This window comes from Microchirus variegatus (assembly GCF_963457635.1).
Source record: "Microchirus variegatus genome assembly, chromosome: 3".
In the NCBI taxonomy this organism is placed as follows: domain Eukaryota; kingdom Metazoa; phylum Chordata; class Actinopteri; order Pleuronectiformes; family Soleidae; genus Microchirus; species Microchirus variegatus.
The window spans coordinates 34684016-34702989 of record NC_139804.1 but is presented as its reverse complement, the minus strand read 5'-3'; the positions used below and the strand labels follow the sequence as shown (position 1 = coordinate 34702989).

At 42.1% G+C, this 18974-nt stretch overlaps 1 protein-coding gene across 1 annotated transcript in view; it reads left to right on the top strand.

The window, feature by feature from the left end:
* Positions 1-4249: 4249 nt before the first annotated feature.
* LOC310925275 (leucine-rich repeat and fibronectin type III domain-containing protein 1-like protein) overlaps positions 4250-18974 on the top strand; it is a gene marked incomplete at both ends in the record, with an annotated part of 58038 nt that continues 43313 nt past the window's right edge. Inside the window, 4 exons of the mRNA XM_083887178.1 lie at positions 4250-4429; positions 6350-6550; positions 9489-9655; positions 17108-17348. Of these exons, the coding sequence (XP_083743304.1) occupies positions 4250-4429; positions 6350-6550; positions 9489-9655; positions 17108-17348 (789 nt within the window). The remainder of the gene's footprint in view (positions 4430-6349; positions 6551-9488; positions 9656-17107; positions 17349-18974) is intronic.

Sequence of the window (18974 nt, the reverse complement as noted above, 5' to 3'; positions counted from 1 at the left end):
CTCTGGGATTATGAACAACTTTCTTCTATTCTAGCCAAAGATATGGGGGGATACAAATTATGGCAGACAGGTAAACAGTCTGAAATAATGTGTTTCCCCCCATATCTTTGGCTAGAATAGAAGAAAGCTGTTCATAATACCTAAGGTTAGGATACTATGTGAAGTATACATAAAATAAATCATTAAACAATGCAATTGTTGTTAGTTTTATTATAGCAAGCGCAGCACTGTTTCTCCGCCTCCGCGGCCGTGGCCAGGGGAAACACTTTCTATCGGGGATACTTACATTGGCACGACACCGGGCTGCACAGGAGAGCGGTGATACAGGAAATGAGACGAGTACAGAGGGAATGATGGGTAGAAGGAAGGAAGGAGAAGAGCAGGGATGCCACTGAAAGGAAAAGCACTTTGAATGGAGTTTGAAAGCGATAAGAGGGTGGAGGAGATGGAGATGTGCTTGCGGTGTGAAAAAAAGAGCCGTTTGGCATTTTGCTCTCGCTGTTGCCCTCGCTCTGACTAAACAAATTAGATCTGTTTTCAAAGCAGCAGCAGCAGCTCCTCCTCAGACTCCACATCGCTTCTGCGTCAAAACGCAGCCACGAAACTTCGGAGGGTAATCTGATACGACTTCACATTTAAAATATTGATAAAGTCTCGCACTTGGCGGTAATGTGAACTTAATTGGAGATACTTGCTCACAGGGATCTCTCACCAACAGCATATTTTCTGTGGTATTAAAAAAAAAATCCAAATTAACAAAACATTCCTCTTTGAAATGAAACTTAAAAAAAAAAAAAAAAAAAAGCCAGGAGAATTTCAGTGCATTACTATGATGACTCAATAACTCTGGAATTCAAACATCGCTGATTATCATCAATTTGAGCTGAAGTGCCTAAAAACAAACAGCTGAATATATAAATGATCATGTACTTATGTGATAGTGTAACTATGACTCCTGAGTACTTATGTGATAATATAACTATGACTCCTCAGTATGTAACTATGACTCCTCAGTACTTATGTGATAATATAACTATGACTCCTCAGTATGTAACTATGACTCCTCAGTACTTATGTGACAATGTAACTATGACTCCTGAGTACTTATGTGATAGTGTAACGATGACTCCTCAGTGTGTAACTATGACTCCTCAGTGTGTAACTATGACTCCTGAGTACTTATGTGATAGTGTAACGATGACTCCTCAGTGTGTAACTATGACTCCTCAGTGTGTAACTATGACTCCTGAGTACTTATGTGATAGTGTAACTATGACTCCTCAGTACTCATGTGACAATATAACTATGACTCCTGAGTACTTATGTGATAACATAATTATGACTCCTGAGTACTTATGTGATAATGTAACTATGACTCCTGAGTACTTATGTGACAATGTAACTATGACTCCTCAGTACTCATGTGACAATATAACTATGACTCCTGAGTACTTATGTGATAATATAACTATGACTCCTTAGTACTTATGTGACAATGTAACTATGACTCCTGAGTACTTATGTGACAATGTAACTATGACTCCTCAGTACTCATGTGACAATGTAACTATGACTCCTGAGTACTTATGTAATAGTGTAACTATGACTCCTCAGTATGTAACTATGACTCCTCAGTACTCATGTGACAATGTAACTATGACTCCTCAGTATGTAACTATGACTCCTCAGTGTGTAACTATGACTCCTCAGTACTCATGTGCCAATGTAACTATGACTCCTCAGTATGTAACTATGACTCCTGAGTACTTATGTGACAATGTAACTATGACTCCTGAGTACTTAAGTGACAATGTAACTATGACTCCTGAGTACTTATGTGACAATGTAACTATGACTCCTGAGTACTTATGTGATAGTGTAACTATGACTCCTCAGTATGTAACTATGACTCCTCAGTGTGTAACTATGACTCCTCAGTACTCATGTGACAATGTAACTATGACTCCTCAGTATGTAACTATGACTCCTCAGTGTGTAACTATGACTCCTCAGTACTCATGTGCCAATGTAACTATGACTCCTCAGTATGTAACTATGACTCCTGAGTACTTATGTGACAATGTAACTATGACTCCTGAGTACTTATGTGATAATAAAACTGACTCCTCAGTATGTAACTATGACTCCTGAGTACTTATGTGATAGTGTAACTATGACTCCTCAGTATGTAACTATGACTCCTCAGTGTGTAACTATGACTCCTCAGTATATAACTATGACTCCTCAGTGTGTAACTATGACTCCTCAGTACTCATGTGCCAATGTAACTATGACTCCTCAGTATGTAACTATGACTCCTGAGTACTTATGTGACAATGCAACTATGACTCCTGAGTACTTATGTGACAATGTAACTATGACTCCTGAGTACTTATGTGATAATAAAACTGACTCCTCAGTATGTAACTATGACTCCTGAGTACTTATGTGATAGTGTAACTATGACTCCTCAGTATGTAACTATGACTCCTCAGTGTGTAACTATGACTCCTCAGTATGTAACTATGACTCCTGAGTACTTATGTGACAATGTAACTATGACTCCTGAGTACTTATGTGATAATATAACTGACTCCTCAGTGTGTAACTATGACTCCTCAGTACTCATGTGACAATGTAACTATGACTCCTCAGTATGTAACTATGACTCCTCAGTACTCATGTGGCAATGTAGCTATGACTCCTCAGTATGTGACAATGTAGCTATGACTCCTCAGTATGTGACAATGTAACTATGACTCCTCAGTATGTGACAATGTAGCTATGACTCCTCAGTATGTGACAATGTAACTATGACTCCTCAGTATGTAACTATGACTCCTCAGTACTCATGTGGCAATGTAGCTATGACTCCTCAGTATGTGACAATGTAGCTATGACTCCTCAGTATGTGACAATGTAACTATGACTCCTGAGTACTTTATCTGACAATGTAACTGTGACTCTGTCTAGGTTTAGAAATCTTCCTCTTCGTTTCCACCGATTTTATTTCCCTCACATGTAGCGACGTCTTCTTCACACTCACCAACCTGTTATGAGGACGTGTGCAGATGTCCTGCTTTGTATTCTGTTCCACAGTTGAGGCACAGTTTGAATATTTCAACACTGTAAATAAAAGAGTGTGTCTCTTTCTCACTGTTATTTTTGCAGTTGACCTTCCGCCAGTCATTCTGCATTTAAGTCAGTGGAACTTTTATTATGAGTGTGAGGGTGGGGAGCGCACCCCTATTCCACGAAACCACCTTGAGACGCAGAGGCATCTGCTCTCTCAATGCTCTCTGTTAAACAGCCTTTTTCATCAAGGAAGAATGAAGCTTGTGTCACTTTGTAAACCACCTCATCTCCCGCACCAATGTTATTTGGTGTCATTTTCAGTGTTTCAGCAGCTTCCTGTCTTAGGCAGCGCTGACTGTCTGTGTCCGTGTCTCATGATACCTGAACGATATCCCTTCAAGTGCTTTTGTATATTCTGTTTGCACAAAGAGCAGAAACAGGAACCACACACACAAACACAAAAGTACAAACTGAATGGAAACGAAATCAACATCAACTCATTTCTTTGTCGCTTTGCCTCAAACAGACAGTTGTGTTTCATGTTGATCTTTGAGACTCACGAGGAGAGACGGGGAAACCACATGCAGCTTTAGTTCTGTCCTCTAACGTTCTGCTCAGATCGTGATCGCGACACTGTGGCTAATTTAATCAATAATTTAAGTTCTGTTTATTCTCACCTCTTCAGCTGAAAAAAATAACACTGCTTTTCCTCCTCGCTTTTATCCCCCTCTTGCTTCTTCTTCTTGTCTTTGCTCTCATTTTAAGTATGTATTATAGTACCCGGTGCACCATGTACGTCTGGAAAGTTTCAGGAGAAGTATAAAGTTTTTAAAGGTAGAGAAAATGTCCTGGAGTACTAACACGGCTGCAGGGGGAAAAAAAAAGATGATTGTCTTTGCTTAACAGCAAACTATTGCAATCAAATCAAGAAGCAGTGATTTACATGAAGCACGAACGCTTTTAATCCGAAACTCTGTGGGAAACCCCGCGAGTCATTTTCACTCTCTCTTAAGGATTTAAATGTGTAATTTAAGTGCGATGTGGACACAAACTGACTCTGGTTCTTTTTGCTCCTCTGTTGCAGCAGTAGACCATGGACGTCTGCCCTCTTCACCTCCTCCTCGTCCTCTTCATCGTCCTCCTCTCCCGCCTCCCCCCCTGCCTCTCGTCCGCGATGCTGTGCCCGAAGCGGTGCACCTGCCAGAACCTGCTGCCGTCCTACACGGTGCTGTGCGCTAAGACGGGCCTTCTCTTCGTGCCGCCCAACATCGACCGGCAGACGGCCGAGCTCAGGCTCATGGACAACTTCATCACGACGCTGAGGCACCGCGACTTCGCCAACATGACCAGCCTGGTCAGTGCTTGTTATGCTTATCTTCTTCTTCTTTTTGGAACTTCAGTAGTTTGCTAACGTGACTCATTAGCATGGCTAACTCTTAAAGAGACGGTTCAGGTCTTTTGGAGTGTGGTTGTTTGAGGAATCTGACGCATCGTTAGAGCTGTCTAAAGCTGGGCTAGCGCCAGTTACGTGCCTGCGGTTAGCGAGTGGCGTGTGTGGATCGGTGATATGAGGAGCACGCGTTTGAAAGCCCTGCAGAAAGATGTAGATGTTGTCCTACATTTCTTCTCAACCAAAGGCTGCCTTTCTGTCGTGTTTCCACGTTCTCTCCTCGTGTTGTTGATCCACACACCAGTTGGAGCCGCAGTTACACTGGTGCGTTCAGGGTCTTTTTCTAGCATGGGAATATACATACACGCCGCGGCGCATTAATCGCTTTTCTTCGATTTTTTTGTGATCGCGAGAAGCCAAAATTGTGGTCACTCTATGCATTACGGTGAAACTCAGTTTCGGGTAAACGGACATTACTATGGGGTATATGGAGCGGGGGTTGTGACGACGCTGCATGACAATAGGTGATAAGTGGCAACACTCCCCTGGAAGCAGTGGGTGTGTGTTTACCTGGGTCTCATTCACATGTAAATGACCAGGCACAAAACCGAGCGTTTTGAAAAAGGCTGTTTTGGCAGAGTTATTGAACTGCTATTGTGCTTCATCCTTATGATATTTTGACTAAAGCATGACACAGACATGTTCATTAGGGCACCAGGACCTAGTTTAACTTTGGTTAATAGGGTATAATATGGGACCTTCAAAACAGGACAATGGCATTTTGGGGAGAGTAAATTTCATGACTGGATTGGAACAGCGTTAGATGAAAAGCATTGGTGTGAAAACAGATAGGAGATAGGAAACCTCGGCTTTCAGCGCCATCAGGAACACGCAGCTGGGTGTGAACGTGTGTTTATTTCACACTGAATGCAGCAAACATCTGGTCCTTTTTCCGACATCACGCTCAGACAGTAAGGTAAAATTGGCGATGTCTTGAGGATTTCACCAATTACTTTCACCATAATCACGGAGCACGGAGGCGGAGGAGGCTCCAGGATGAGAAACACCAACACTCGCAGGGTTTTCAGGCACAGCTGGAGATTTCCGCCGCCTCGATGTGTGGAGATAAGTTTCTCCTCCGCTTACAGCCGCGCAGATGATGTTTGCTAATACACAAAAAAACACAACATGGGGAAATGAGGTTGGAGTCTTTTAATGTGACAGAGAGCCACGGATGTCTCCGGTGATCGCGCCGCTTTGCCAAAACAGGTTCATGAACATGTCGGGTGTTGATTGAGCATTTCCTGGGTGTTAATAGAAAAATATTTTTTGCACTTTTGATTCCAACGTTTATCAGCCAACAAACCTCAGCAATGTGTACACGGAAATTGGCTTTTTACCATTTTATCTGTAATGTCTAATCTTCTACTACAAAAAATTATGTTAATTATGAAAAGGGTTCGCCTGAGTGTTTAAAGGGATAGTTCAAGTTTTTGCTTTCCATTATGGTTTTATGAGGTTTTAACCATTTTAACTAAGTGACATTAATTTACTTTAAAAAAAAAAAAAAAAAAGAGACGATCAGGAGCTTCTGTTTACCCAAACCTGAAAAAAGTGGATTTTCTTGATGGACTCTGAAGGCTGAGATAAAGCAGTGAACACAGAGATTGTGCGAAATGACCCTTTTGTTATGTCGCCCAGCACGAAGTAATCTTACACATAAGTGAGCGCCTGCCTCTCTAGTCAGTAAGATGCTGTCAGGACCTCATACGACGACACCTCAAAATCTGAGCTATACCTTCAACGGCTGTCTTTAAACTGCTGATTTACTGCCCTCAGTGTCCAACTTAAAAAAAAAAATATAACCTTTCTCTCCGTACCCAGATCCACTTGACCCTGAGCAGAAACACCATCAGTCAGATCCGGCCGTACGCCTTCGCCGACCTCCAGGACCTCCACGCGCTCCACCTGGACGCCAACCGCCTCACCACCCTGGACGACTCCCACTTCCAGGGCCTGGTGAACCTGCGGCACCTCATCCTCGCCAACAACCAGCTGCACAGCATTTCAGAAGGAGCCTTCCAGGTATACCACTCTATTTTCACCTCATTCGTAAATCTGTCATAAATCAGGTTAAAGCTACACTGTTGTCACCGCTGCTGCTGGTATTCCAATAGTGTACATTTGTGTTACTGGTGCAAGTAAACACAACTGTCATCTTATTTTCCTGGTCTTAGGGTGAATTCCAATTTCTTACTTAACCCTCAATCTCAAAAATGTGTGCTCCCTCTAGTGCAAGTGCTGTCCCGATTCTCAGAAAAATTAAGTTGAGGGGCAAGTTTAAGGGCTGTATCGCCCTCAATATTGAGATTTTCCGAGACCACCCTTGGGAGCAAGGGCTACCCAGAATGCATTGCGTGTTTTAACAAAACAAAGATGGCGCCGAAAGCAGTGAAACGAGTACGCTACAAATTAAGTATTTTCTTTGTTAATAGAGATATAAAAATGATGAAAACCATTGCATTATCTTAGTTTAGGCCCATATTATGGATTACTTACTTACGTATGTTGCGTAACATTTATTTTTATTTCGCGATCTTTTGTCAATAGCCGGCCGGTGCGGACACGCGATCGTTTGCTATCGTTTACTTTTCAATAAGCCGTGGTTGTGGTATTTGTATAAGTATCATCTTATAACTAACTGACAACCTAATAACTTGACTGACAAACGGATCATAAGAAATAGTCGACAGACTGGACGCAGCTTTCGCTTTATTCTGCCCCCTACAGTCTGAAGACGTATCTGCATTTAAGGGGTGTCCCTTTTCTAAGTGACAAAATAACCCTCAACACTTGGTTTTGAGGGCCAGTTAAGATTAAGGGTTGAGCTTGAGGGTTAAGATTGAGGGTTAAGATAGGAATTGGAATTGGCCCTTGCTCTTATTGTCCTCGCAGTGAGCACATACAGCAACTGTCCTCCATTTCTGATACAACAATGGAGGAATCTCAACGATGATTGGCTTTCACTACATTGTCCTTCCTTATCTAGGAAAAGATGTCCCTCCAGGGGCAAAACTATGACTGCCAGTGAGCCCTCGAGGTCACGTTACAGTGCGTTGGTTAAAAGAGCAGCAAAATACAATCAAAATTCATCAAATACAAGCAGTAAAAATTAGGGCTGTCAAAATGTACGCGTTAACGCAGGATGGTTAATTTGTGGAATCAACGCGTTAATTTTTTTTAACACATTAACGCACTTTCATCGCGCTACGGGTAGACGTGCAGTTTATGAACAGGCAAGGCGGCGGGCAACTGCTTGGGGCCCTGAGCCGATTTGGAGGCTCCCACTCGGAGCCTAAATGCATCAGTGAGCAGCTGCATCCCCGTCTCCCTTAAACAACAATGGTTGATTTGCAATGACATCTCAGTAGTAAACCCCCCTAAAGGGGCCCCTGGTCTCCTCACGTTAACCTGTGTGAAGCTGAATGAAAATGAAGAGGAGTTATCAATCAGGAAGTTAGAAGAGGAAGAAAAAAGAGAGGATGAAGAAAAAAGAAAGAAAGACACACAGTTGTAAGTGGAACTACTGGCGCAGATAATGATATAATCATAACATTAACAGTCATTGTCTAACTAACGGGGACACAGACAGCAGCTAACATTAGCGTCAGAATGCTAGCTAACGCTAATGCTAACTAGTAGAAGCAGTGCTTCAAAGGTGCTGATGAGGAATTTCCTGCTGTTTTTAAAGTTATTTACAGCATTTTATTTTTTCTATTTATTTATATTGTCTTATAATGTGTTTTTTTTTTTACAATGTAATGTTTATTTTTTACTAAGTTTGTATAGGTTTTTACAAGTTATTTACAGTATTTTATTGTTCTTTACATTTATATTTTCACATACTTTATTTATCTCTCCGTTCCTACAACAATATAAAGAGAAAATTAGAATTTTTTTGGCATATTTACGAATGGTAATTAATCGTGATTAATCGTGATTAATCCACAGCTACCCTGTGATTAATCTGATTAAAAATTTTAATCTTTTGACAGCCCTAGTAAAAATACAACATTCAAAGCTAAAAAGCTAAAACAACGAAGGCGGAGGGGGAGAGATTGTGTCGAGGTTTGAAGGTGAGAAGAGAAGGCTGCTGAGTTTTGGACCAGTTGGAGCCTCCGGAGGGATTTGTGCAGGAAACCAAAGAGGAGAGAGTTTATGAACTCTTAAAAATGTGTTTTTGCCACTTTATCTTAACTGGAAAATGAAGTCTTCTAGTAAAATTATCACTCTCCCCCCACTCAAAGAAAATCACCATTATCGTGCTTTGCAGGAACACAGGAGCTTCTGGTTCAAAACTGCTGATGGAAGCAGCGGCGTATCAATAACCCCTGTGAGCCAGTGATGTAAAATCTCTGATTCTCTTGAGAGTGGGTGTTTTTTACAAATTGACACGTTTCCTGTCAAGAAAAGGCTGTATTATGGTGAGAGTGAAGTGCTTAATAGACTTAATAGCCCTTTTTAATGCTGCTAAATTCTGCCTTGTGTCGCACAAAAAAAAACAAACGATCCCTTTAAAGTCAACAGAAACACCTGCTTCCACCTTGTAACTGAAAGTAAATACGTGTCATTAACAAAAGGTTGGAACAAAAACCGCTCGTGTAATTTTCCTCCCCCGGGGGACGAGTCATGAAATTTAGGCCGTTTAAGAGCGATTTTCTGTTCACTCGGCTCCGTGAGCAGCTCTTTGACAAAGAACTTAAAGTTTCTTTTGTCAGAAGGAAATGAGATTTCTTTTGTCCGGAAAGTAATAAAGCACAGATTAATGTGACGAGAACTGAGCCACGACGAGGACGGCGTTCAAGCAGAGTTCCCGATTGTGTGAATTATGAAAGTAATTACGGCAATGACAACAACACTTAGGTTCTTCAACGGGCTCTTATCGCTCCTGCACTCCTCGTCCTTTATTTGCTCTGACTTTTGATCAACGCTGACACCCCCCCCCACCCCCATCTTTTACCAGGATTTCCTGGAGACCCTGGAGGACTTGGATCTGAGCTACAACAACCTGGTGGACATTCCCTGGGAGACCATCGCCCTGCTGGTCAGCGTGAACACGCTGAGTCTGGACCACAACCTGATCGAGAGCGTGCCCGAGGGAATCTTCTCCAACTTGCACAAACTGGCGAGGTGAGGGGTTGCAAAGTTGTCCTCAGCCTGTGTGTGTGTGTGTGTGTGTGTGTGTGTGTGGTTTCTGCCGTCAAGCTGTGGTCCAGTAGGATATTCTTAACCATTTAAGGTACACACACCACGAAAAAAAAGCAAAGGAAAAATTATTTATTTGCATTATTTATTATTTTATTTTATTTACTTATGATAGCAATAACGACAATAAATATATATATATATATTTTTTTTTTTAATTAGACCCTACAGTATTTCAGATACAGGCCTCTACCAAACGGTTGAGACGTCTTTACATAATAAACCTGGTTTGCATAATTCATAAAGTACAACATTCAGAACAAGTGACATTAAAGGTGAAGTAAGTAGTTTATAGTGACATCTAGAGGAGAGGCTGAAATTTACAACAACAAACTGCTCCTCTGCTCACCCCCTCCCTTCCCTGAGCGCTACGGTAAAGCGACGCTTGATTTGTTCTCTCGCGTTTGTCCTTACAGGCTCCGGTAGAAACATGGCGTCTCGCTGCTAACGGTGGCTATGCAACCGCGGCCCGCGACCGTGTTATTTTACATGACTTTTTTGAAACACTACGAAAATGTAACAAAAACTATTATACAGCGACTAGACAATATATGTATAAAAAAAGTGGATTTTGGGTCATATAAACCCATAAATAGTGTTCGTGGGTTCAGCTTGATGCCTTTTCAATAGGATATAGTGACTTAAATTGTGGTCGACCAAATGGTTGAGTAGTACCTTAAAGGTTTTAAATGTACCTCCATCCGCACTAACCCACCTGAAAACGATACATGACCGTTCAGATGTAAACAGGAAGCAGCAACCCTGCTTTCAAAATAAAAGCCTGGCGTTTCTGTTGTTCCACTGTAAAAAGGTTGGACCTCTCACTATAGCACGTTTGATTGAAATCACTCTCAACACTGGGAGTGAAAGAGTCAAATACAGTTATTGCCTCTTTTTTTTTTGGTAACTTGATAGATCTACTACTTTTCATTCGTACAGGAGTGTGTGTGCGGTGCAGCCTCAGCCACCTTTCACCAACGTCACTGGCAGTTTTTCAATCAGACAAACACTCGTAAAAACACAGACTGACCACAGTCAGAAATGAGCTGGAGAAGAAAGAAAAGAAAGAGAAAACAAATTCACCTTTAAAATACAGGCAAACGGCCACGAGCTGCAGCACGGAGAGAATCAAGGCGTTTTAAACTGAAAATGTACGTACTGTACCTTTATTAACACTTAACAATGATAATATTAATGCATTTAATTTGTAAGTGCCTTTCCAACACTCAAGGACACAGCAGGGTTAGTTTTTGGGGCTTAAAATCGCAAATCGCTCCTGGTGTTGTTGTATGGCAGTGCTTCACAGCGCCACCTAGCCACCTGGCATGCATACTACATCAAATTTCACACACATTAGGACCCGAGAGAGAGAGAGAGAGACGGGGAAAACAAAAAAGCATGCAAATGGCATTTATCGCGGCCAGAAAAATGATCGAGCTAATTTTAATTATCGTGCAATTAATTGATTTGTGGAATATCGCGACGGGCCTAGTGGGAGTGAATTCCAAAGATGAGAAGCAGAGCGGCGATGTGGAGAAGGTCGGAGAGATACGGAGGGGCGAGGTTGTGGATGGGTCTGTGGTGGAAGGCATCCAGGAGGATTCAGAATTGAATTCTTGAGATTAACCTGGAGGCAGTGGAGTTGTTGTAGGTGATGATTTGGTGATGATGCAGGGCAGCTGTGATGGGGAGAGCAGAGAGGTGAGGGACGGGCGGTGATGAGGCTGTAAACAAGGATTGGAGTGGATTAATATTGCGTTGATGGAAATATGCAGATGGGTTAATATTATTGATGTGGGATTAGAATGAGAGTTGATGTGAAAAGAAGAATTCCGTTGGGCTTTGTCCACACTTAAGCCCAGTTTATACTCCTGCGTAAAGTGCTCTGCGTAGGCTACGCAGAGTCCTCTGCGTCGACGCAGAACCTGTTGTAGAGCCTCTGCGTCGTCTCCGGCTGCACGGAATATTTTTTAAGTGTCCGTCACTCCGTCGAGGGACAACGGAGACGGCAAGAGCTGCGATTGGTCCTCAGGACAGGCCGAGCGAAGCTGCTCTGTGCCGGCTAACAGTGAGCACCGAGCGTCCACAGAGGGCGGAGCTGATCCCCGCCGACTTCGTCGCTGCCGAACTATAAATACGTCATGGCCAATTTCTCGCCTCAAATTATCTTAAAACTGCGTTCCGGGACACAGAAAAGTGACAAACGGCCACTGTTTCAACAACAACAGTCTTTCTCTCTCGGACGCCATTGCTCACTGTAGCCAAAAGCACAACAACCTTGCGCAGCGACCCCTACCGATCGGGCGGGAAATTGCGGCGCCTATCCGTCACCACGACGCAGAAGTATAAAGGCTCGAGTGGTCTACGTGGTGACGCAGACGGATAACGCATTTCGCAGTCGGAGAAGTATAATGTGGCCTTAAAGAGGGTTGCGATAAACTCCTCCACGTCCTTCCTGTGAGGAGACCCTCGACGCCTCGACATCAGTGTGTGAGCTCTCACCGCGACAGTAGACAAACGGCTATTGTAAGAACAGCAGCTGCTACAGATGCCACATTTGGCGGCAGCTGATTTGTTGTCGGGGTTGCCCCCGCTTAAAACAAATCTGCCCGACTCATCGAAGCCTCCCTCCGTCGTGCGATGTTACAAAGTGGTCACCGCAGACTTGGTGTAACCGGTCCCTGATGCTTTTCACAGAGCAGACAAACAGCTGCGCGGCACTGGAAGCTCCCGCTCTCACAGGTGGGACGCGGAGAGTTTAGCACCCTCTTTAGTGCGATAACACTCATTCAAACATTCAAGGGTAATGGAAAAGTCGGCGCCTCGGGTTGTTCTCTCACTGTCTCCTTAACATCTATTTATTAAAGGCAACTTCAGCAACTTCTGCTGGTGAACTAGAGACAACAGAACTAGTTTATGTATATATATATATATATATATATATATATGTGTGTGTTATTATTTATTGTCATGCTTAATCTTCCCAAAGATAGAAAAATTAAATAAACAAAAACAAACCTCAGTTATATTGTTCACGGCTGTATAATGCTATAATAAATAATGGTAGAAAACCGATTCAGACTCTGAACACGAACTCGAAAAACCTTCAACTGGTGAGAAATATCTGAACCGATGAGGAATAAAAGGCCCGACCGTGCCTTTGTGCCGAGCGAAGCTTCAGAAATTCAAATTCAAACCATGTAATATGATGGTTTTGTTTACGGTTCACTGAAACCACAGCAGGATGCAACTGAACTGGAATCACCGAGCTCAGCGTGAGGCTCGGTTCTCTGCTGTGCAGTTTAACGGCAATATAAAGAAATATTTCTAAGAAAACACAGCAGCATGTGATTCACTCGAGGGGGTCAGTTGTGAGCATGGGATTGGCAGTTGAACCCTTTACAGCATTGGTTCTCAAAGTGCGGCCCGGGGGCCAATGGCGGCCCGCAGAAACATTTCTGCCGGCCCGCAATGAATTACAGTTGATAGTTTTAATCCAGGAGCTACTAAACTTGTTAAATGTTTATTGGACATTACTGGATACAGACAAATAAGTGTAAACAAAAATACTGGGTATATACCTGGTTTCTATATGGTGAATTTTAGTGTATTATTGTGTTATAAGCTGGTAATAAGCAGGTAGCTACAGCCCCCAATTACTAGCTATTTACCCAGTAAATATATGGTAACAGAAATGTGTTACTTGGTATTAACCTGTAATTAGAAGGTAAGAACAATGGCCAAAATACTGGGTAATTACCCAGTAAATTACAAAGCTTAAATAACATTATATTAATGCTTATATTACTTAACGCTAAACTGTAGAACTGCAATCTGGTCATTAAAATGATTACAAATGGGATTTATTTCTGTTTTCTTTCCTTTGGCGGCCCTCACTCCAATGTTGGGTTCCTAAATTGGCCCTCGGGTATCAAAACTTTGAGAACCCCTGGTTTACAGGGTACTCATTTAAATAAAATTAAAAAATGTCAACGCTGGAGTGTTAGTGAAGGACACAACAAAACAAGATATGTTCATGTAGGAAATCGAGGTCAACGAAGGCACCGTATATTTCCTATGTATAAGAATATACACGAAAAACACTAAATTAGAGATTAGAGAATTATGTGTTATCCAATCCTGGTTCTCAGGGACCCCTGTCCTGATTGAAGTCATCAACTTACCATCATTAGTTTTTGAGATGTTACCATAGATGCAGCAGAGGAGGATTTTTGGATGTCTGCAGAAGTTATCAAATAAAGTTATTTGCCAAGTAAAGGGTTAAAACGACAACTCTACTAGTTCTGAGTCTGAGCTCGTATATCTCTCTCTCTCTTCTTGTCGGAAGCCTCTTTTTATACCAAGGAACAAGGTTTTTCTTCCGAAGTAAATATAGAGAGTCGTCTTCACCCCGGAGGCTTTGAACTATTCTGTGACCCACTGCCTTGCAGCTTGTTACTTCCTGTGTCTAATGCTGCGTTCAAGTGGAACTTGTGATTGCTGTGCTGGAAGCAAATGTGTAGGACATCCTGAACTTTGTAAACTTAACAAGTCGTGAATGAAGCAGGAATCAAGAATCATATTTGAACAAAGCCTTTTTTTGTAGACGGGGTCCACAAATGCAACAGAAAAGGAAACGAAAAACAAACCTATAATCCATAAACATTTTCCAGGATGTGTCTTCTTGGGTCTCCAGTAATTAGACGGGTTCCAGAACACGAGGAGCCGGTGACCGCCGGTAATAACGCGGTGAATTCAGTTATTCACTGTCGTCAGCGACTAAAACACCACGAAGCCCATTTTCTCCAACGATTCCCCCCAGAAACATTCAACAACGATGACTTCACAGGAAGCTTATAGCCGCGGCGAGCAGGGGTAGCGCTGTGCACTTTAATTCTCTGCGTTCTTTCATGGACAGCAGTTTTTTAAATTTGTGGATTTGTGGAAAAAAAAAAAAAACGCTCACGAGTGCACCTGCTGGTCCACACGTTTGTGTCTCCGGGGCAGAGAGAGAACCATTAGAACCTTTTAAATCAATCGATTTATATTGGTTCGGTTTCCCGCTATAACCTGTCGACGATTGACATAAATTGAAATGGATTAGTCGATGAGGTTCACGAGTTTGTGCTGAAAACACTGAAAACACGCAACCTCATGATAATAAGAACAACAAGTGTATTTCTGGGAAACTTTTAGAAATACAGTACATGAGCTCTGAAGGAGAGAAGACTTTTAAACGTGAATTAAAAAATAAAACAAACAGGGTGTGACTCCTGCTTTAATTAAGAGGCGCCTCCCTAAACAGAATGTTGTGTGAAGAGGTTCATCACAAGGTCCACTTACTCCAACAGCTCTCTGTAGCCTCTGGCCTTTATTACACACTAGCCAATTTTATGGATTCACCAGCTCCCGTCCACTGATGAGAGATACAAGACGTGCCTGCGTTTCTGTTGAAACTGCTAATCTCAGGGTCAGAAATAAGTCTGCAGTGTCATCACAAGTGTTTTTAAAAATGGGTTTTTGGAAAAGAAAGAGAAAAGTTTAAATCTCAGGTCAAATATTGAATCTGAGTAAAAAAAAAACAAAAAAAACACAGGTGAATATGAGGACAGGTGAATCATGATGATGACAGGTGAATGATGATTAGGACAGGTGAATGAATGATGAGGACAGGTGAATGCTGATGAGGACAGGTGAATGTATGATGAGGACAGGTGAATGATGATGAGGACAGGTAAATGATGAAAGGTGAATGATGATGATGAGGACAGGTAAATGATGATGAAAGGCGAACGATGATGAAAGGTGAATGATGATTAGGACTGGTGAATGATGATTAGGACAGGTGAATGATGATTAGGACAGGTGAATGATGATGAGGACAGGTGAATGATGATTAGGACTGGTGAATGATGATGAGGACTGGTGAATGATGATTAGGACAGGTGAATGATGATTAGGACAGGTGAATGATGATGAGGACAGGTAAATGATGAAAGGTGAATGATGATGATGAGGACAGGTAAATGATGATGAAAGGCGAACGATGATGAAAGGTGAATGATGATTAGGACTGGTGAATGATGATTAGGACAGGTGAATGATGATTAGGACAGGTGAATGATGATGAGGACTGGTGAATGATGATGAGGACAGGTGAATGATGATGAGGACAGGTGAATGAATGATGAGGACAGGTGAATGATGATGAGGACAGGTGAATGAATGATGAGGACAGGTAAATGATGCTGAGGACAGGTGAACGACAAGGACAGGTGAATATTAAAGACAGGTGAATGATAATTAGGACAGGTGAAACATGAGGACGGGATAGGCGAATGATGATGAGGACAGGTGAATGATGATAAGGACGGGTGATTGATGATAAGGACAGGTGAATGATGATGAGGACAGGTGAATGATGATGAGGACAGGTGAATGATGATAAGGACGGGTGAATGATGATGAGGACAGGTGAATGATGATAAGGACAGGTGAATGATGATGATGACAGGTGAATCATGAGGATGGGATAGGCGAATGATGATGACAGGTGAATGATGATAAGGACGGATGATTGATGATAAGGACGGGTGAACAATGATGAGGACAGGTGAATGATGATAAGGACAGGTGAATGAATGAATGAGGAGGACAGGTGAATGATGATGAGGACAGGTGAATGATGATGAGGACATGTGAATCATGACGAGGACAAATGAATGTTGAGGACAGGAAGGCGAATGATGATGATGACGACAGGTGAACGATGAGGACAGGATAGGCGATTGATGATGAGGACGGGTGAATGATGATAAGGACGGGTGAATGATGATGAGGACAGGTGAATGAATGATGAGGACAGTTGAATGAATGATGAGGACAGGTGAATGATGATGAGGACGTGAATCATGACGAGGACGAATGATGAGGACAGGTGAATGATGAGGACAGTTGGCGAATGATGATGATGACGACAGGTGAACCATGAGGATGGGATAAGCGAATGATGATAAGGACGGATGATTGATGATAAGGATGGGTGATCGATGATAAGGACGGGTGAACGATGATGAGGACAGGTGAATGATGATAAGGACGGATGATTGATGATAAGGATGGGTGAACGATGATGAGGACAGGTGAACGATGATGATGACAGGTGAATGATGACGAGGTCAAATGATTGATGATAAGGACAGGGGAATGATGATGATGACAGGTGAATGATGACGAGGACAAGTGAATGATGATAAGGACAGGTGAATGATGATGAGGACAAGTGAATGATGATAAGGACGGGTGAACGATGATGAGGACAGGTGAATGATGATAAGGACAGGTGAATTGAACTGTATTCTCTGTCCCCATCACCAGACTGGACATGACCTCCAACAAACTGAAAAAGATTCCTCCCGACCCGCTGTTCCTGCGGATCCCGGTCTACGCTAAGATGAAAGGTTCTCCTCTCACGGCGCTGGTGCTGAGTTTCGGCGGGAACCCTCTGCATTGTAACTGCGAGCTGGTGTGGCTCCGCCGACTGACCAGGGAGGACGACCTGGAGACCTGCGCGTCGCCCAAAGACCTGGCTGGAAAATACTTCTGGACCATCAAAGAGGTTTGTGGAAGTGACAAACATTCTGAACTCAGAGGTGACAAAGTTTCTGCTCTGGTACAAAAAGTAGATTTCTTTTTTTAATAAGGAAACAAAAAAAATAAGTCTAATTATCTATTGATTTGAAAGTCGGCGTTAGCTGCAGAATAACAAATACAGTACACTTTTTAAAGAGATTAGTGGCAGATTTTAGTCTCTGCTGTGTTAACTTCAGCAAACTCAGGACATAGAATGACTTGTTTGTCAAGGACACATCAGCAGGACAGATGGTTGGTGTCAGTCGTGATGAGAGTGCGGTGTCGTCGTGTTTAATTTGCTAAAATATAAATTAGAAACACTGTTTTCGTCCTCTTTAAACAAAATGACCATATATATATGAATATATCATTGAACCAAACTTAGAGGACCTACCCATCTACTCAACATCTGCCTGCATGCACTACACCCTCAAATATATCAAACTCAAAGTTTGTTGGTTTTTAAAGTCCACAAAATGTCAATGAAAGGACAAAAGTAGAAGCTAATTTGCTTCACTTGTTCAAGTTGAAATGTTTGAACTAAAAAAATGATGGATGCAATTCTGCAAAAGGCAATTATGAGAGAGACTGGAAGAGAAATGCTCCTGTTTGAAGGTTGTGTATATTATAATATAATATATTATCATGAGTCAACGTGAGAAAACACAGATGAACGAATGCAGCAAACGTTATTGGAGTAACGCGACATTGAAGCTTGCAATTGTTTTGAGGATTCGTGTCATTAAAGACATGTAGCATGTGCCTGCATAACTATAATTAAGTATAATTATAATTAAGAAAACGTACTTATCCGCAGTCTGAAGGGAGACGCTGCTGCACCTGCTCGGTGGACGAGAAAAGCTTCCAGCGTTCACAGTCTCTCTCTCTCGGCGTGTTCATTTGTCTCTGTATATTTACTGCAGTTTCTTCATTTATGCTAAAGGATGGATTTGATCAAAATGCTCTATTACTTTCAAGATTCGAGAAGCTTCATTGTCAATGCTGCAGTTAGATGCATTAGACACACGGAGAATCAAAAGAAGAAAGAAATAAAAATAATATCAGCAATCGGGTAGTGCAAAATTAGCTTGCATACCAGACAAGAACAATAAGTACTTTATTAAGGTAGTTGTGATGTTCGTTTAACTCTTTAAGACCAAACATATCACTGAAGACACGTTTGTGCAAGTGCACTTTGCATTGCAGTACTTACATAACAGTTTCCAGTTGTCCGAAATGGGACATTTATGTCACTCAGGATATAAATTAAAGGTGACATAGAGTGGTCCTGTTGCACATAAATGTTAGTTATGGAGGTCTACTTACATATATTAACTTGTTTTTATGGTCAAAAACCTCCTAGTTGCTGTAAACGAGCCGATAGAAATCCTCTTTTCTGACGGTGTTTTTCTGCTGCGAGATTTCAGAGTGAACTTTCACCCCCAGAAGACAGAGTCTTGTGATTGGCCAGTACTATCCAGCACATCCGTTCTCAGAAGCGCAGCGCCCCCCTCTGGAACGGCGGATGCACTGCTCCTCATTATCAAAACATTGTTTTAACAGTGTTTAAAAATAGCTTCGTCACGACTCCCCACCGCAGTCCCTTTTATGA